This window comes from Urocampus carinirostris, chromosome 8, assembly GCF_059441175.1.
Source record: "Urocampus carinirostris isolate Australia breed hairy pipefish chromosome 8, RoL_Ucar_1.0, whole genome shotgun sequence".
NCBI classification, from domain to species: domain Eukaryota; kingdom Metazoa; phylum Chordata; class Actinopteri; order Syngnathiformes; family Syngnathidae; genus Urocampus; species Urocampus carinirostris.
This window is the reverse complement of record NC_142356.1, coordinates 17949140-17969301: the sequence shown is the minus strand read 5'-3', so window position 1 is coordinate 17969301 and position 20162 is coordinate 17949140. Positions and strand designations below refer to the sequence as shown.

The following is a 20162-nucleotide window of genomic DNA, read 5'->3' as shown; positions in this document are numbered from 1 at the left end:
AAAAATAAATGAAAGGGGAAAGCGTAAAACTTACAAAAACGTTTTTAAAAACACAATTCAGTCCAGTTTCGTTCTTATTATGTTAGTTATTTTAAAGATTGTATGTGTTATTTCACATTTTCTATAGTTTCAGGATTTTCCTTCCATTTTTGCAGATGCACAGCACAATTAAATTTTGTTAAAAAAATAATAAAGAAACGCTATATTAAAGATTAGAAAGATAAATTACTCAACCTATTGGATCATGTTTTTAAATATTGTTCCTCATTGTCAAGCATTCATCAGATTTTTAGAATGGTCTAGAATATACAAACCTGATTTATTTTAATGGCCCCACAAATAGGATGATGATGGACTGCAAATGCCCCCCAAGCCATAGCCTGGACTGCGTTATGACAATAGAATTTCTTGATGTAATTAAATATCCAGAACTTGCCAGAGGCAATAAGAAGCTTAATATCACAAAACTATGCAATTGACATTTTTTAAAAATAAATAATATTTTTACAATAAATACAACTATTTTTTGTATTTTTAAATGTAATTGGTTTGCTTAATTACACCTACTAATAAAACATACATATGCATTATTTTTATTCTAGAAATTTACTTGGAATAAAAAAAAGCGAAGCTGCTCTTAGTTAATAAGCACTGCATTTAAATAATCCAACAAGAAATACTTGAATCATTGCTAAAATCAAGAAAAACATGTTTCCCCAATTAAAATGTTTAAATCATAGTATATATTGCTTTATGCCGTGTATTATAGAAATATAAATGATAATAATACTTGTTTCGAGTTTGAATCCGTTAAACAATAATGTGACAATAATGTGTTGTTCAAGCAAAAGCTTAGCTGTCACTATCTAAACCATTATGCATTAATAGTCAAATGTAAGCGACTGCGTGGTCCGGTGAGTGCATTCGTGTGCAAATGTGTCATGTAGCGCTGCTGTTGTTTATGTGGGTAGCTGGTGTGGAGTGCTGATCAAAGCAGCTCATCGATCGATTGTGTGCTGCAGGAGGTGCCGTTTTGGCCCGTGACACTCAAACCCACGCACTATCACTCTTTGCCTGTGGTTTGTGAGTGCTAATGAGTTAGATGGCGCACAATGGCACTCGGTGCTGTAAATGTCTTGTTATAACAAGGCACGAGTCTTGTCATAGAGTGAAAATACACAGTTTGAACACATACTGTTGTGGAAAAAATCCCATTGGATGTAATAGAAATACTACTTGAGGTAAAACTATTTAATTTGTTCTGCTTTGCATTTAAAATAAATTTGACAAAGGGGAGGGCAAACTTTTTGAGTTACTGGCTGCATTTGGTTCAAAGATGTTGCAGGAAGAAAAAAAATATAACTATATTTTTTAATCTGCTGTAGGGCTACAATAACAAACCGCTTAAATCGATAAAAATTGAGTTAAAAGTGTTTGCAACTAATGTCATAATCGATTCGTCGGGTCGCGTGATTTATGAGCCACTTAGCTCATTAAATCAGAGCAAATAAGTGCATTGAAGTTCGTTGGGAAGTTGAGGATTGTAGTACCACTTTAGTCTGGCAGAGGGCGCCTTTCGACCAGTTTTATTGATCCCCACTTAAGTCTGCGACATGTTTGTCCGACATACTGCCACCACGCTGTGCCGTGTATTACTGGTCCTCGCTCGTACCAGACAACACAGTGCCATCTAGTGGTAACACATTACACATTGGGGCTTTAAGATATTTGTATTCAACACTGCATCATTACAAACAAAACAAAAAACAGTCAAACACTACACAGTTTACAGTTTTAATGGGAACAGAAGGTGCTGCATAAACACAGATAAAAACAAATCTGAAAATTCATAAACTAAATAAACTAAAAAAAATAAAAATAAAAATGATGACATGTTTTACTCAACACCAGTACAGATTCCTAAGCATATTACATATAATTTTCATATCACGAGTAATAATCATATTAAACAGTTTAACCCAAATAACAAATTTGTTGACAGAATTTTTAAAAATAGGTGATAGATATGTTCTGGCGGATACAAATATTGATACACATAAAAGGAAATTAAATGCTCTTTCTTGGTATTTGGGCAAAAAAACATCTAGAGATATAGTGCTGTTTGGTCACTTTTAGTCTCTGAAGTTTTTCATCTCCCTTGTGCTCTGTAGCATTTGATTTTGTTTGAACTACACAATACAGCAACATCTAGTGTTCAAATATGACAAAGTTTCCCTATTAAATGCCGATGTACATCCCCCATTTTGCGCATGATTATTTTGTAGCAAAGGCACGGCCACTTAGTGTTTACCATCACATTACACACACAAAATTTTTGTATGAAACTCGTCTTGCCCATTTCAGCTTTAATTGGAGATTGTCTCAGTCACTGGCAGCAGAGTACAACATCCTCATAGAGTGATAATATTGTCACGGTATTCCACATAGTCTCTCTTGCTGTGGGTAATTAGGTGCCACGATGTGTTTGCAAGGTTTATTATCACTTGATAAGGGGACTTGCAATCATTAATAAGGGGAGCAAATGGCTGAGGTTGATAGGTTTCCAGATAGCCAAGAAAAGGAAATAGCCCAGAAATGTTACACAGTAGTAAATTTGTTTTGTAAAATCTAAGAAATTTTCACCAATTTTCTAACTGTGTGATGAAACTCCTCTGCATCAGCGCAACATTCTTAGAATTCATCTCTCCGGGCTCTACAAAGGACTTTGCGTCCTCTCCACCGCTTCCTTCCTCTTTGTCAGGCATGCTGCGTGGCGTGCCCGCTGCCCCTAAATAATGCATCCAGGGCATGTGTGCAATCACAGCGGGTGTGTTGTGTTTGTATGTGACCAAAGCGCTGGGCGGTTCACAGCACAGACAGAGCAAAAACATCCCCTGCGCCAGGGTCTCCGCGACAGCTTCAGACACGCGCTCCGGAAACCCCAAGCAGTACAAACATATTTGTAGCACACCGCTCCTCTTGCCTCTATGCAGGGACCCCTCTTCTTGGAATGAAAGACCATGTCTAGACGCCACTGAAATATACATCTCAGCACTCGCAAGGGGACCCGCGCTGCTTCGACTTAAAGAAGAGTGGAGCACAAAAAAGCAAGAATTTCAAAGTACACCGGCATGTCCTCAGTCAATATCCGGCACTGTGGCACTGCTTTATTTATGAAGGTGCCGCTTTCATCTCCTCGCGCTGTTGTCTATCAGCCACATCAAGTGTCCGCTTCATTCTTAACACGGAAGCCCGAAACGTGCGTGCGCTCTCGCCGCTGTTATCATTACAATGAGCGCATCTTTGATGAACAATATTGCGGCAACAAGCGCTAGAACAAAGGGTACAAACCCGGTGAGTGATCAGAGCTGCAGTTTTCCCCGCTCTGCTGTCTGCTAACACTCATAAATACAGATCACACACTGGAGACGAAGTGCCGTATATATCCCTCATTCTTTTTCATCCTCTATTCTTTTTGGCCAGCGCAAGGAGGGAACATCTAAAATAAATGTTGTCCGTCTAATTGCCATTAGCGTTGGGGCAGGCGGAGCCTAGCAGGGCCCTTATTGCCGCTCTTCATCTTTAAGTCAACACCAGACAGTCATCAGAAAGGTTCAATATGGGTTTTCTCATTAATGGCCAAATCCATAGGGGGGAGCAGTGAGCACCGCTCTACCTCTTCTCCCCCCAAAGTCCTGGGGCCAGACTCCACTCTTATTTAATTTAATGCCACTCCAATAGGACAAGCGCGCTCACATTCATATAGCCAGCATGTCCTCGGGCGCTCATTCACCCTGGGAGACGGGGACATTTACTTACACCAAAGCATTTGTTCAAGCGTTGCATTGTGTGTTTAGTTGAAAAACACAAGTCAGGGCTAGTGTAAGGGGGTAAACAAGTCACTTTTCCCCACAAGCTGAATCACTATCTTTATTCTGTATGCTTTCAATCCCCTAACTGTCACCAGCCATGGTAAAACATTTCAACACATGCTGATGCCTTGAGCCCATTTAAAGTAGAATGCTACTGAGTAGTTTGGAAACCTATGCAATGCCTATTTGAATGCAGATCATAAATTAGTGTGTACTGGTTTGTTTTGAGAGTGGCCGACTTAGTGCAGCCAAAATTAGAGGAGCTACTCCAAAATCGGTCAATCAAGCTGAGAATTGTATTCTTTTTCTCTATCAGAACCTTGCAAAGGAGATTGCATATGATACCAGTTCGTTATTTTGATCATTATGCACTGTCACTAGCGGCCAATAATGTTGCCCGTCTGTGACTTCTACATCTTTGGGGCATATCTGCCTTTAGAACAGATTTGGTATTTGGCATTGTAAGATTTTTTGTACAGTTTTCTGCTCTCTTTGCAAGTTCAACGTGTATTGAAAATCATTATATTATAACATTTCACTGTCAGATGGATTTAAACTTTATCTTTTCTAATGGTTTAATCCTGTTAGAAAGACAAAATATTCCCCAAAATAAAAGAAATTCATGGTAAATCATGCTCCTATTTATGTTGATGGTTCAAGCCATTGCTTGTTCTGGTTCATATGTGCAGCTAACCCCTTGTATACAGGATGTTGAAAAATCAAACATGTCACTAAACACCATTCATGGAAATGAAAAGTGACATGAGATGCATTAAGTCTGAATGAAACAGCTGGTGCAGAACAGGATGCACGTCTGAAGGGGATTATTGTCAGCATCTAAATATTTTCTGTCATCCATACTCAGACCCCCTGCCGAGGCTTCCTTGTATGTGCCTGGTGCACTTGTGATCATAATTTAAACATTTACATTCATTGATTACTGTCAGCCAATCCTTGTCACTGCTGATTCAAAATGCTGTTTGTCAACAAGGGGAAGGGATTGTGACTGGCAGTCACACTTACTGTTACTCCACAGCGCATCTGATTTAATACGTGTCTGTCGGGACGCATCTTCAGTGTTACACCTCTACGCTTGAGCATATTTAGTTGTCATAATAAGCTGTCGTGCCACTGCTTTGCTCAGGGACGCGGTGCCTGCCAGCATTGCTTTAGGGTAGGGGTCGGAAACCTATTGCTTTTTTTATGCGTCCATATGGCTCGGTGATAAAATGCTAATTGTGCAAATTCCTTTGTAATGTTCCAAATCTGGTGAGCTCACTGATGGGTATGCTGCATGCATTCCCAAAGCTACTCTGATCATTTATAGACTTCGGTCCATTACTTAAAGAGCACAGTTTTACCTAGAGTTTACAGTCAAGGTGTCACACCGGCAGACCATGTTTTGGTTGTACATTGCTAAAGAATCCTTTATAGGGAAGCTCATTAGATAATGTAAGTTAACTGTTGAGACACCTTATGAATAAAACCCATGCAACAAACTGTAATTACCCACAACGCTATCCAAGCACACATAACAATTTGATTGGGTGAGCGGTAGGGCTGGGTGTTGCTATGCAACACAGAACGCTCCCCTCTCACCAGGTTTAAAATGGTATATTGGTTGATATGGGAAAAAGGCTGTGGCATTATTATTATTTCATAACTTTTGTCAAATCATTTAATGAGACAGGGAAATAAAGTCACTCTTTAAAGTCAAAAAAGTTCCTGAACCCCTCCTGTAAATGTGTTTTCATCCGTTGAGTGACTTATTCAATTTTGAATGTAATAAAATCTAGATTACGCCGTTTCACATGCTTGCATGTCGAGTTAAAAGCTTCCACTTTGCAAAAACTTCGCCCAGCTCTAAAGTTTTCATTGTTAGTTTAAAATAATAATATATGCTTAATGTTTGCAGAGCAAGCCACGCCGAGCGAGATGCATCCATGAAGAGGCAACTGGTAGAGGACCTGAAGACAAGGATCAAGTTTTTGCAGGAGATGGAGAAAAGATACTGTGGCCAGGTGGAGGAACTGGAAAAGAAGGTAATAGAAACACAAAAAACACGTACAAAAGTTAAAAAAAAACACAAGAGCAAAAGGATCAGGGCTGTATTAGGGGCAAATGCACGTGCTGAGACGAGCTGTGACTGGCAGTGAGAGGCACTTGTAACTTGGATTTTCTCCCGTATGACAGGCATTATTATCAAATATCGCGTCACTAGAGTAGTTCTTATGTAGAGGGGCCACTATTTTGAACAGTTCAATGAAGGAAGAAGACAAAGAATTCTATACTCAGGGGAATATGTTGTCTAAACGTTTTATAACTTTAGGCAATTTTTAAATGCTTATTCTACATTCACAGTCGATGTGGTGTTTTTACCAGTGCCCTTTTCATCTTGTGGAAACAACCCTCTGTATACTTTTGTATTTACATCTTTTGGGAATCTTCACTGTGAGTTTGTTTTCTTAGTGATGCTCACTGTATAGTAATACAATAATTGTTTAATAAGTGAATTTATTTTAAAAAACATAATTCCCAATAAGTCCTAAAGTGTCAAATATCTGGAACATAAATGTCCAACCGCACGTCTGGTCTGTAAAGGCACCACAAGTCCTCTGCATAACGCTTGTTTGTGCTTTGCTGAGGAGATGTGTTGTTTTTGTGAAAGAGGTGTGCCGCATCCTTTTGAGAACCGTCTCCACCAAAATAGCGATTATTTTATACTAAAATGCTCACCTTTGCTTCAAAGGTAAGATGTGTGAAGGGTTTAAACTTTTGAGGAAATGTGTATTTTAATATGGTGGTTTTCTCCTCCTAACCCAGTTTACACAGTGAGCACACAGCTGATTTTTGGCCAAACGCAGCAACGATAAGGTTAAATGCCGTACAGTCAAGTACGTGTATGTTGCGCTCGCAGGAATCATCAAGCGACACGAAGATTATCAGATTATAACTGACCGGTCTGATGTATGTTGTGACGCGGTGTCATATCATTAAAGTAATCAGTGAACAGCCGTGCATAAAGTGTAACTTTAAGGCTGACAATTTCCTGTTGTGTATGGGTTTCATGGTTTTCATAATATTTTCTGTTTTGGTAGTATTTGTTTCATTACAAAACTATCACTCTTTCTGTTCTCACAGGTCAAGTGTTTATCAGATGAAGCTTCCAACAGAAAAGCCTTTGTTGAATCACTAAAAAGGAGACTAGACGTTGCAAACACAGAGAAAAGCCAGCACGAGGCTGCTTGCACCAAACTGAAAGATGACCTGGAGAAAAAGGTCAGTCACTCAAAAGATTATGATTTTTGTTTTTCTTTTTACAAAGCAGGGGCCCAGTTTACACAGGAATGGCCCAGACATCTGCCTTGATTACAGTTTTTTTCATTAATACAAATATTGATCAGAATTGTGAATATGGTGGAGTCATCTTTCAGAAAATTGTTTTAAATCAGCTCAAAAGAACTACCTACCCATGATTTTTCCTTTAAGTTTATCTGCACTCTAAAATTTTTAACTTCATTCAACTAAAGAACCCATGTTTTGGGGGCTAAAACACATTAACCTAATTTGTTGTTTTTATGTAGAACAAAATTACCCTTTTGGGTAGGTACTATTTATAAAACAACAATATTTTGAGCTTTGTTATTTATTTATTTTTATTTTGTGTGGTTGTTTGTGGTCAAATTAACCCAAAAGTAGAATCAGCACGTCGTGACCAAGATTGGATTGTTTTATATCCAACTGGTTTTGTTATTTATTTTTATTTATTTTGTTGTCTTTAGGCAAGTTGAAAAAAACTAAAAATAAAATAAGTAATAACAAGTTGAAGCCAAGTCTTAAAAAATACCTCTCTCGTAATTTGTAAAAAAAAAAATGTGAATGTTTTTTTCTATTAAGTGTATGAATGTGTTGACTAAAGCCTAAAGGAATTCTCAATTTACTAATAAATGAAGAACAAATGTATTTGGGAGGAGGTCACTCCTGTCCCACAAAATTATTTTACAGGGCTTCTCACAAATTAATGTGTTGGCAGACAAAACCCATTTGGATTATTTTGGAAGGAATTTAATAATATGAAGACAAAAAAAACACCATCTGAACTTCATTCTTGCCTTAAATCAAGGTGCATCATGTTTTGCTAATTCTGAACCTGGACAGATTACTATCATCAGGGCAAAAATTAACTCAGTTTATCAAGACTTTATGCAGGAGAGTTTGTTCTTTGCCAGATGGCACACAACAAATGATTAATGATGTAGCAGGATATCAAGTTGGGTTAAAAAACAAATGAAAGAATGTTAAAAATGTTGGCTCTTTGGGTGCAGGGTTCCAGGTGAGTCCAAAACATTCACATACAGTGGAACCTCTTCATACGAGTCGTGCCAGGATCAAGCGGATTTACTTAATATTAACTAATTGGAAAATAATTAGCCTGTTCCCGACCTCCCGAAACCATCATAGTAAACGATAAATAGCTATAAAACACATCGTCCTGGTTACTGAAACCACTTTCAAATAGTAATCAAACGTAAAAACTACAGTCAAAAGATAAATAAGACAATTTAACAAAATAAAATGGGATTTTATTTTGAGTCGCTGGAACAAAATTTAGTGCGTGTTGTGGAGGTACAGGAGTTGGAGGGGAGGGGCAACTTGCAGGAGGAGTGAAAAATTTACAGCACTTTCTTTTTTTTTTTTGCCCGTATTAGTTTCATTCATCACCGTTTTCCCCTTTTAGCTAGACTCTTAACGCTATCACTTTCTACATATATATATATATATATATATATATATATATGTGTCAAGTCAAGTCATTTTTATTTGTATAGCCCTTAATCACAATAAGTCTCTAAGGGCTTCACAGATTAGTACACTATGTATATATATATATATATATATATATATATATATATATATATATATATATATATATATATATATATATATATATATATATATTTAAACGTATCCAAAGAGATTTGCCTCATTTTTAAAATGTTATGGAAATGTAATCTCTGTTGTAGAGGCCATCTTCTCTGGTCGGTCCTCTTCGGTTTCTTTTTGTTTGTTTGTTTTTTGCTATAAAAAAATTTCTCCAGCTTTGTGATCAGCACTACTTGCTTTTCAATTGTCTTGGTCCGTCTCACACACACACTCCACTTATCTTTTTCTATTATTTTCTGCTTTGTTTCAATTCTTTTTTCTCATACACCTTACTATCTGTCTTTGTGGAACCCATCTCTTACGCCACAAAAAAGAGATGCTAAAGATGCGATTACTGAGATGCGATCATAACGAACTTGCTGCGTAATATAGGTACGCTGCAGGTATAACCTTTGGTGCCTGATGGTAGGAGGCGCATGCGCAAACTGGACCAAGCTGATGACGGTGAGAGGTCTCTAGTTGAGGCCTCTGGGACTGCTCGTGAAATGGATTTTCCTTCTTAAAGTGGGCAAGATTTTATGTACCATATTTTCCGCACTATAGGGCGCACCGGGTTAGAGGGCGCACCCCCAAAAAATAGTTTTTGGTTCTATATCTTCCATACATAAGGCGCACCGGATTATAAGGCGCTACAATGGGAACGTCGACAAAACAGTCAGATAGTTCAGTCAAACTTATTAACCCCTTAACATTCCGAAAGCTTGCAAAGAAGCAAATACGTGTCATAGACACGTGCGAATGCGGTGTCCGTACGATGCCACTCAAATGCATCGTTCCAAATATCATTCGGAAGTTTAAAGTCTTGGGATTCAAGAAATGCCAACCATTCCTTAGTTTCTATTTTCTTTTTCGCTCGCAACTTTACTGTGCATATGACAATAAACACTTGGAATTGAGTTTTTTATTGGTTTGAACAAATTTATTGACTCTAATAACAGAAAACAATCATGACAATCTCAACAGCAATTAAGCACATTCACAATATTATATTTCAATATGACGTTTAACAGCAAACACAATGTGAGGTTTGAACAACCCTTCTCGAAAATCTTAATAGCAATCAAGCATATTCACAATTTCATTATATAACATCTTTGTTACTGTCAATAGATCCGGAATTGAGTTTAATTTAAAAAAGACCCATCACAGAAACATCGATATCACTCTGAAACAAGATACTGGGAAAATATATAGCCAGAGTAGCTCACCAAAGTCGTTGTGTTCAATAATAATGTGCAACCATGGTCCTCTTATATCCCTGAGTGTAGTAAATCCAGGAGAGTAAAATATTTACAAATACAGTATACTCCTCTTGCACTATCGGCACTATGGTAAAATACTATACGTAGCCATAATACAATACAACTTTTACTTATATCTGTACATTATATCTGTACATTCAAGGAAACTGTGCGGGTCAGATGTATCGACATTTCGTTCTGTATACACGTGTACTAGAATGACAATAAAGTAGATCTGAATCTGAATCTAAATAGTAAAATACTGTTTACTCTTTGCCGTAGTTCTACCCAACATGCTATTCACATTCATTTTTTTCTGCCAATTGCAGGCTTTGTTTTGTCCCTTTAGCCTATGCGAGCCTGTAAATGATAAAAAAGATCCGCCCCATTTACCTCCGAATAACTTAAGCCAATAGTGATCGATGATTGACACATTGGTTAGCCAATGAAACGCCGGTATATAAATCCCAGCATACACCGCGGACTACTTCGCGTTCTGGGGAAAATGTAGTCGGCGGCTGCTTGCATTAGTTGCAAGACTTTGCGACTTAATATTGATCCATATATAAGGCGCTCTGTATTATAAGGTGCATGGTCAGCTTTTGAAAAAAATTAAGACTTTTAGGTGCGCCTAATAGTGCGGAGAATACGGTAAAAAAAACAACAACTTGTGTCTCGAAATTGTCATGTGTAAAGGTGCTCGTATGAAGAGGTAACACTGTACTTTTTCTTACGACTGGCATCTGAACGATCGACTCCGGTCCTATTTCTTACACTGACAGATGAGCTTGTTTTTCACATCATTGACCATCTCGGCGTTTGTGTGCAGGAGCAACGCATTCAAGCCCTGCAGGCTCGCGTGGGAGCCAGCGAGCAGGCCTTTGCTTCTCTGGAGCAGAGCGCCAATGAGCAAACGGAGCGGCTGACCCAGCAGCGCTCCCAAGCGTTGGACGGGCTTCAGAGACGGCTTGGCCAGGCCTCCTCCCAGCTGGAGCAGCTTCGCTCCTTCATCAAGGTGCTCCGCTTAAAGGCCCCGCTTGATCAAAAGCCAGCGGGTAGCCGCGTTGAATCATCACGCTAGTCTTAAATCGCCATCCCGGGCCAGCAAATTCTTTTCACGGACAGGGAAAAAATGGAAGATTGATGTCATTATGCCTGTTTTTCAAGGCTATAAAGAGATAAAGGCCATCGCAGGTAGATGAATGAGTAGTTAGAAGGAATTGGCATGCTTGTTTGTGTGGAGATGTGATCCATCATGAGGTGCTCTGTTTATGTAGCTGGCAAAAAGAAGCAGAAGCGATAAAGAGTGTCCTGCAGCTCTGCTCTGCTGACACCTGTCTGTCAAAGAAGGGAAGAGGCCAGGCAGAGATAGCCGAGTCTATTTCTGCACATACATAAATCATGCGGCGAGTTTGGTGGCGGTTTGCCATCGCCCATCGGATTTTCGGATGGATAAGGGGATGTTTTATCTCCTTCCTTCTTTCCCAAGTGCTTACAATACTTTTACAAAAATTCCACCTTTTATTTAGAACTTCATGTTGTTGGTATGACCCAAAGGTTTTCTCGTAAAAAGAAAAATGTTGGATACAATGCCAAAAGTGCCCATCCAATATACTACACCCCAGTCAAATCACGGTTCAATGTACTCCTGCTTGTAGTTATGTGGAATAATGAGCCAAAAATTACACTGGTAGAACCCGAGGTTTGTGAAACTCCAGTTATCACGATATAATCGATAAATATTTGCCTTTTGCATTAGTCAGTAAAAGGGGTCCTGACCACATTAATTGAGAAGCTGCAATATGAGTTTGTCTAGATCAGGGATAACCAATTCAATTAGGCTTGAGAGCCAGACTTTGTGTTCACAGGCGGGCTGTATCAGTAAAAGAATTGTCAACTCCAAATTTTTAGCTTTGTTTTTCAGTATTAGGCTTTATCATTCAGCCTACATTAGTAACCTACCCTAAAAATTATTATAACTGATTAAAAGTTATATTTTCCAAACAAAACACATTTATTCACAAACAATGAGCAAAGATATTATCATGTTTGGAAATGTAAGTGATAACTGGTTTGTTTTAACGGTTAAGTGAAGGAAGTTTTACACAAGAACCAACTTACCACGCTATACAAACTCAACACTCCCCCATAGCGGCTGGAATGAGCATTTGACTTGCATCCACCACAAGATTAGTCTCAAATGTAAAAAGGGTATGTTGGATCAGTCTCATCAGTCTCAACTTCTCAATTCCGTCTAAAGGGAAAACCCAAAATATACATTATTATTTCTATTTTGATTATTATCAAGTCACGTTATCAATTTCGCAGTTCATTAATTGTGACAAAAATTAGTTATCCGAAGAAAGAATGTAAACACAAACACGCACATGTGGCTTGATTTTACAAATTACGGGATTAAACTAAACATTTAAACAAGACGTTTCTGTACGTCTAGAAGGACACTGTGTGATTCTGACAAATTGGGGCTCTCAGTTAAGCAACACTTGAGCGTATTTCTGGTCGAGCGAGAGAGATAGAGACAATGGGCAAGCGAGCAAAGCCAGAGCGAGGGGAACTTTGCCGCCTTATTTTAAATACCTCGTGACTTCTCTAGAAGCCAAATGGGGGCAGATTTTATCAAACATGCCAATTGTCAAGCATAAACCGTGACTCAACACGCAAAGACAAATCAACAATCTTATGGTTACCCCGCTAACAGTATGTTATAAATTTGTAGAGGCTGGTCATTTCCTGGAACCGGAAACATTGTTTTTCGGGAGCACACTTGTAGACGCCTGGTGTTCACTTATTTGAAGCTGTCGCGGTCATGGGGACACTGGCGTGGAGACGGCATCGGTAGGCGGGTGTGGTTCTGTCCATCACGAGTGTGGGGAAACGGATGTAGATCAGTTTATGGCCGTCGAATAATCCGAGTAAAGGGGTGTCTTGTGGGACAAACGGTGAGTCCTTTGAGGTTCCTTCTTTTTTATAGTCTGTCGCAATATTGAAAAATGAACCCTGCATCCATTTGAAAAATAATGTACCTACATCAGTCCATTCTTAATTTACTGACCTGCTGAGATTGCAGTTTCTCAAGCTTTCACTACATCACTTTTCCATGATATTTCAAACAATTGTGGCTTTACAAGTTACAGTAATGTTTGCTCGTAACCGAAATGCAAACATCTGGATTTACCACTTCAAAAGTTGTTAGAAGTGGGATGTTCAGCTGTGGTACGTGCAGTTTAAAGTGAAGCAGTTCTATGGTGAACAAAAGGAATTCATGACTATGAAAGTAATTTTTTGTTACTGACTGGTGGTCTGTGTGGCAGTCTGAACATGTGTTTTTTGTTGTTGTTTTTTTAAAGCTTCCAGTTGGTTATAACATGACACATAACATATGTTAAAAACCAAAATTGCTTAGTAACAAGTTACATTTAGTCAGTTACACTTACTTGAGTAAGTTTTGGGACATTTTGTACTTCTTGGAATATTTTTAAATCACTACACTTTTTACTTTTACTTGAGTAGATTTGTGAGGAAGAAACTGTCCTCTTACTCCGCTACATTAGGCTTCATTGAACCTGTTGCTTAAATACCCTCCAGATACGTATGTGTCTGACTCTGCTCAGGCGCATTTATTTCATCAGAGATCTTGTTTCTTTTATTTGACCAGTGACCCAAACAACTGGCTCTTATAAGCAAGGTTAGGAACTTTTTTTTACTGCACAGTATGTGCAGTGTAAAAAGCTGTAGCCCCACACATATATATTTTATTTTTTTTAATCCACAGATGGTTCACCCAAACAAATTGTCTGTGTACACAGACTCTCATTTACACAGACTTGTATATTATTGTTGATTGGATGGACTTTGATGAATTGATAATCTGAATGAATGTTTTATTAAAAAAAAAAGATAAACAATACATCACATGTTCTTACAGTAACTCAGTACTTAAGTATTTTTTCCCTAGTACTTTTTTTTACTTTTACTCCAGTAATTATTTGAATGACTAATTATTACTTGAGTCATATTATTCTGAAGTCCCATTACTTATTCTTGAGTAAAATATTTGGCTACTCTACCCACCTTTGCTCAAAAACATACGTGCACAAGATGTGTTGCTCGAACCTCCTCCAAACAAAAGATGCATTGATTAAATTCACCGAAGCAAAGATGTATTGATATACTTTGGATGCCTCCATTTTCCCATAACCTCGGGCAGGGTGGGGCGGTAGCGGCAGCGGCGGCGCTGTTGTTGTTGTGTTGAGGATTCACATCATTGTTTGTCCACCCCTGGCTCTTGTGATCCCCCTATAAGAACTGCAGGCCCTTTGATTGGGCTGCCCAACGTCCGGAGGAGATTTACTCTTGTCGTGTATTGATCACGACTGGAGGGCTTTTGCGCTTGTGTATGTGTTGTCTTTGTGAGCCTGGATTTTTTTTTTATTTTTTTTTTATTACTATTACCGGCCCTTTTGGCCCGGCATTCGCCTCAGGCTGTCAAAACTGCTAAAAAGTCGCCGGCCTGCTAGTGGCCAAGTGCACAACAAGTTTCATACTATTGTCCTTTTTTTATAGAGTAGAAAAGTACAATTGGCTTAATTAAAGACAGTGTGTATTATTTAGTTCTTGTCTAGGGTTAGAAAAAACTTCAGTTAAGAAAAACAGTATTGATTTGAAAAATAAGTAAAGAAAATATGTGATGTTTTGCAGGATTTGTGAATTTAGGGCCAGAGGGCTTGACTTATAAACACAACCACTGTCCAATGACAATCTGGGTGGGTACAAAGAAAATGTACATTTGGTCTCAAGGGAAGAAAAACATTGAGAAATGTCTGGGGGCTGGTAACGGTTAGAACATTACCGTATTTTCCGCACTATAAGGTGCACCGGGTTATAGGGCGCACCCCGAAAAAATAGTTTTTGGTCCTATATTTGACATACATAAGACGCAGCGGATTATAAGGCGCTACAATGGGAACGTCGACAAAACAGTCAGATAGTTCAGTCAAACTTAATAACCCCTTAACATTCCCAAAGCTTGCAAAGAAGCAAATACGTGTCGTAGACACGTGCGGATGCGGTGTCCGTACGATGTCACTCAAATGCATCGTTCCAAATATCATTCGGAAGGTTAAAGTCTTGGGATTCAAGAATTGCCAACCATTCCTTAGATTCTATTTTCTTTTTCGCTCGCAACTTTACTTTGCATGCACAATGAGTGAATTTGAATTTGAGCTGCGGATCGCCACCAACAACGTCCGGAATTGGAGTATTTTTTGTCATCACGGAGTCTTGGCTTTCCTGACGCCGCTTTACATCACCGGCTCGAACGAGACGAAGACTCCGGTAAAAACAGGGGTTGGAGACTACGCGCTACAATAACAGCCGAACCATTGACACACACTGCTCACTCGATATGGAGTCTCTAGCGGTATCGTGCAGACCCTTCTATGTACCGGGAGAGTTAACTGTGGTCTTTGTGTTTGCTGTTTACTTTCCATCGCTAACCGTTTCACCGGATGCTAACGTTAGCATAGCGCTAAATTTCCTGCCCGCTGCTATCAATAAACAGCAGCTTGCACACCCCAACGGAGCTTTATCGTCGACGGCGACTTTAATCGGGCATGTTTATGGACTGAACTCCCAAATCCATTCAATTTTGGACTGAGCAATTCGGAAAAATACTGGACTATATGTAATGTAAGATCAAACATCAAACATTCCGGTTGTATCCGGCAACTCTGTTTGACCCTCACCCCCCTCATCATACAACCTCTTATATCCGTGAGTGTAGTAAATCCAGGAGAGTAAAATATTTACATATACAGTACAGAATAGTAAAATACTGTTTTCTCTACGCCGTTAACCCAACTTGCTATTCACATTCATCTTTTCCGGCCAATTGCAGGTTTTGTTTTGCCGCTTTAGCCTATGCCAGCCTGTAAATGATAAAAAGGATCCGCCCCCTTTACCTCCGAATAACTTTACCCAATAGTGATCGATTCAACTGATGATTGACACATCTTTTTCGGCCAATTGCAGGCTTTGTTTTGCTGCTTTAGCCTATGCCAGCCTGTAAATGATAAGAAGGATCCGCCCTCTTTACCTCCGAATAACTTTACCCAATAGTGATCGATTCAAATGATGATTGACGTATTGGTTAGCCAATGAAACGCCGATGAATAAATCCCAGCATACACCGTGGACTACTTGGCGTTCGGGGGAAAATCTAGTCGGCGGCTGCAGCATTAGTTGCAAGACCTTGCGACTTAATATTGATCCATAAATAAGGCGCACTGTATTATAAGGCGCATGGTCAGCTTTTGAAAAAAATAAAGGCTTTTAGGTGCGCCTTATAGTGCGGAAAATACGGTATATGGCTTTACAGAATTCACAGGTCGCGAAATTTGTATTTATTTTGCATAACATAAGGCTCACCGAGAGGAACCTGATATGATTGTCAACCAGTTAGTGCCAAATGTCTTTTTTTTTTTTTTTTTTTTTTTTTTTCCCTTTTTACTGTTTTTCTTTATTGTTTTCCTCTCTTTGTTCCTTTTCTTTTTGTTCTTTCTTTGTTTTTCTTTTCCTTTTTTTCTTTTTTACCCTTTTGTCTTTATCTTTATGATTTTCCCCCTTTCTTTATTTTTTATTAAGTTTTTTTTCTATTGTCCTTTCTCCTTTCCATTATTCCTTTTTTTCTTTTTCTTTATTTTATTATCTTTTCCTTTTTCTTGTCCTTTTCTTTTTTGTTTTTTCCATTCTCGTCTCTTTTCCTTTCTTCTTTCCTTGTTTTTATTTTTGTATTCCCTTTTTAATTTACCGTAAAATCCGGACTATAGAGCGCACCTGATTATAAGCCGCACGCACCACATTTTGCGAACATAATCAGTTTTGTCTTTACACAAGCCACGCCTGTATATAAGCTGCATGCGCCAATAATTGAAAATGTAAGACAGTCACAAGTTTAACCCAAACCTGACTTTAGGTGCCGCGATTGTAACTGCAGATATAGTACACTATCCATCCACCACAATTGGCAACATGAACGATAAATGATACCGGTAGTTAGAATTTAATGCAAACCTTCAAAGTGAAAGTAATCCAATGAAAAAAAATTATATTTCCAAAGTTAAGGGTGGGCAAAATATATATCTACTATTGTCCGCTGCAACAACAAAGAGATTTAACTCAGCTTTACTCCACTTCCCGTCAGCGCGCGATTGCTCCGCCCCTTCTTTTTGATTCGCTCGTAGAAAACATAGCAGAATAGTCTCTAAAATAAATACATTACAAAAATATACAGATGCAAATACATATTATACATGGTTACACATATTTACAGAGAAAGACTGTACACCGAAAGAGTTTTCAAAGCTTTAATAATAATAATATAACTTTCATCCCAAACCGTGCCTGTGAAAGGTATCACCACGCTACTCCTAACACGCTCGCAACGCATTAAGCGTAGCTGTTAAAAAAAGCCGTACCGCAGTTGCGAAATTCACGTTAAACCGTCTTCAGCTTTCCCCTTATAACTGTCACCATCAAGGGCGTTTTCCTCATAATCGGAACGAACCTTTGTCATACGGACAATTCGAACGTAAACTAAGAGGATGCAGATGCAGTCTACCTCGTCGCACAATTCCACCGGTCTAAATCTTACTTTTTGTACTCGAGTGCCGCTGGTGGCCGTTAGAAAAATTATATAAATTGGCCGCTTCACTGAATAAGCCGCAGGGCTGAACATTTGGGAAAAAAGTAGCGGCTTATAGTCCGGAATTAACGGTATTTTCAACTGATTGGGCAAAGAAAATAAGAAGGAAATGTTGCAGTTTGGTCATTTTGTGTGTCTGTAGTTTGTGTTCTTCCTTGTGCTTTTTTCCCCCAACTTGCAGTACACAATACAGTGACATCGAATAGTCAAATATCACATACTGTCCCTTTAAAGTAAATAGCCTGTCATAAGTGTTTATTTAACCCAAGTAACGCACTTCCTAGAGTGCATTTTCTGACTGTAAAGGAACGTAAATCACTTTCTACTCAGATTTGCTCTGTGGCCTTGGTGTGTGTGTGTTTGCACTGTACTTGTGCGAAACGGTTCAAAAGGAGCTAGTTATTATTGAAGATGTCTTTTTAGCTGCTCATTTGATCCCCATCGCTATGCCTTAATCCTCGCCTCGTCTAAATTGGCCCTCTGGCTATAGCAATTGTGCAGCTAGCCCGGTTAAGAGTCTTCAACAAACACTTCAACTAAAGTACACACTACACACACGTGCACAACCCCTACTGTGTGTGTGCAGCTCAGAACGGTTGATGAATTCCTTTCCTAATCTCCTTTCCGGATTATTCCACATGCAAGGGTTAGGTCAATTAAATGTAACCCTCTACTAGTGACAGTGAATATCTATTAGGCCGTAAATAAAAAGAAAAAGGATCCGTGGCTGTTAGGTAATGAGCTATGTGTTCCTTCAGGGTAAACACGCTCTTTCTCTCTGCAAGAGCAGCTCAAGCAGCAGGCATTTATTAGATCAAATTCACAATCTTTATGTATTAGCTGTGTTTTGTGCGCAATGGATGATCTAACTTATTCTATTCGGAAATGCTGGGTGACCTCTTCTATTTACTTTTGGAAAATTTATGCAATTAAAATGAGTTCCATTGTAAGAATACAATTTTAAAATTGTTGAAGTTTGGGGGTAAAAAAAACTTTAAAAAAAAAAAAAAAAACCTAGAACAACACCACATTAAGCAACTACATACAAGTTCATTATTTCATTGAATGGGACATGCATTGTTTACCCCAAATGGTATACAGTATACAGTAGTAGGCCCTCTGTATGTCCAAGCCCTTTTCTATAAGTGTCCACATCTTTCCAATTTAAAAAAAACACACACATTTTGTTTTTAAAATATACATATTAGCGGTTTCACATGTTTCAAAACTTTTCATTCAAAGAAATATCCCATTTTAATTACTGGAGTTTTTTATTCAATTTAATACTTATCTAACATTTTACTTAAAATGTTTGAGAACAATCTGTTACGGGCCAAATTTAATATGTGGCAGGTCTATACGAATTCTGGGCATCGCGGCCCTATTAATTTAGGACAGAAAAAAAAAGCTCCCACTGGCAACTATTGTCAAATTGAATTTATTTTTTGTGCTCTGTGCACTACTATATTTTAATATGTAATATAGATTATTGAAGTAAAATCTGTCCTTTGATAAAAACATCACTTAAAATGATTAATACTCTTTGTCATGGCACATTGAAAAAAAGATGTTACTTGTTTTTACAATACATTTAAATATTTGTATTATTAATATTGCATTATTTTTATTATTTACTTAAAATAATAACAGTGTATTAAGGTCAATATTTTCAAAATCTTATAAATACAGACGCTGCCTGACCTACGAATGAGTTAGGTTCCGGATGATCGTTGGTAAGTTGAATTTGTCCGTTAGTTGCTTCAGTGCTATATTTTGTATGTTTAAGGTTTGTATAGGTAACCTGTATTGTTTTGTGCTGAAAAATAAACATTTAATAAAATAATATGCTCTTTACAGATAAATAAAGTTGAGTTTAACTTACTTCTGGAAGGTCCTCCCCCGTGCTAAAAAGGGGCCGAAAAAAGCGTTCCGACCATTTTCTCTACCGCATCAAGCTTTCTTATTCCACTTTCAGTTCAAAAGAAACGTCTCACCTCTTCTTTACACTTTACACCAACCATATTAGATGGATGCACGAGATATTAAACAATAAAAATGTCAAAGTTTTTAGCATGCTAGATACAGTACACATAGTACAGTATGTTTACACACGAAATAGGAAGAGGAAGCAGAATTCTTCTTCGGGGTGGATGCTGGGTGACCACTCACAGCGCCACCACACGCCGAAAGAAGCAGTACAGCAATGTTCTGCACTCTGAAAAAGGTGCACAATACAAGATTTAACTTACAGATGTGTCCGGAAATTTTTTTGACATGCTGAAAAAAATGATCATATCTGTACCTAAGTCTGTAGGCGTCTGTATTGATTTTGCTCATTTTAAAAATTATTTTACTTTTTCAAATTATTTTTGTTTTTAAATC

The 20162-nt window shown here is 38.3% G+C and overlaps 1 protein-coding gene across 3 annotated transcripts in view; it reads left to right on the top strand.

Annotated features, from left to right (window-relative positions):
• cntln (centlein, centrosomal protein) overlaps positions 1–20162 on the top strand; it is a 278092-nt gene that overhangs the window by 94455 nt on the left and 163475 nt on the right. For all 3 annotated transcript variants that reach the window (XR_015851108.1, XM_088341835.1, XM_088341834.1), the window contains 3 exons: positions 5788–5914; positions 7014–7151; positions 10887–11072. Coding sequence is in view for 2 of the 3 variants with exons in the window: in XM_088341835.1 (XP_088197961.1) it covers positions 5788–5914; positions 7014–7151; positions 10887–11072 (451 nt within the window). In the remaining variant the exon portion in view is untranslated. The remainder of the gene's footprint in view (positions 1–5787; positions 5915–7013; positions 7152–10886; positions 11073–20162) is intronic.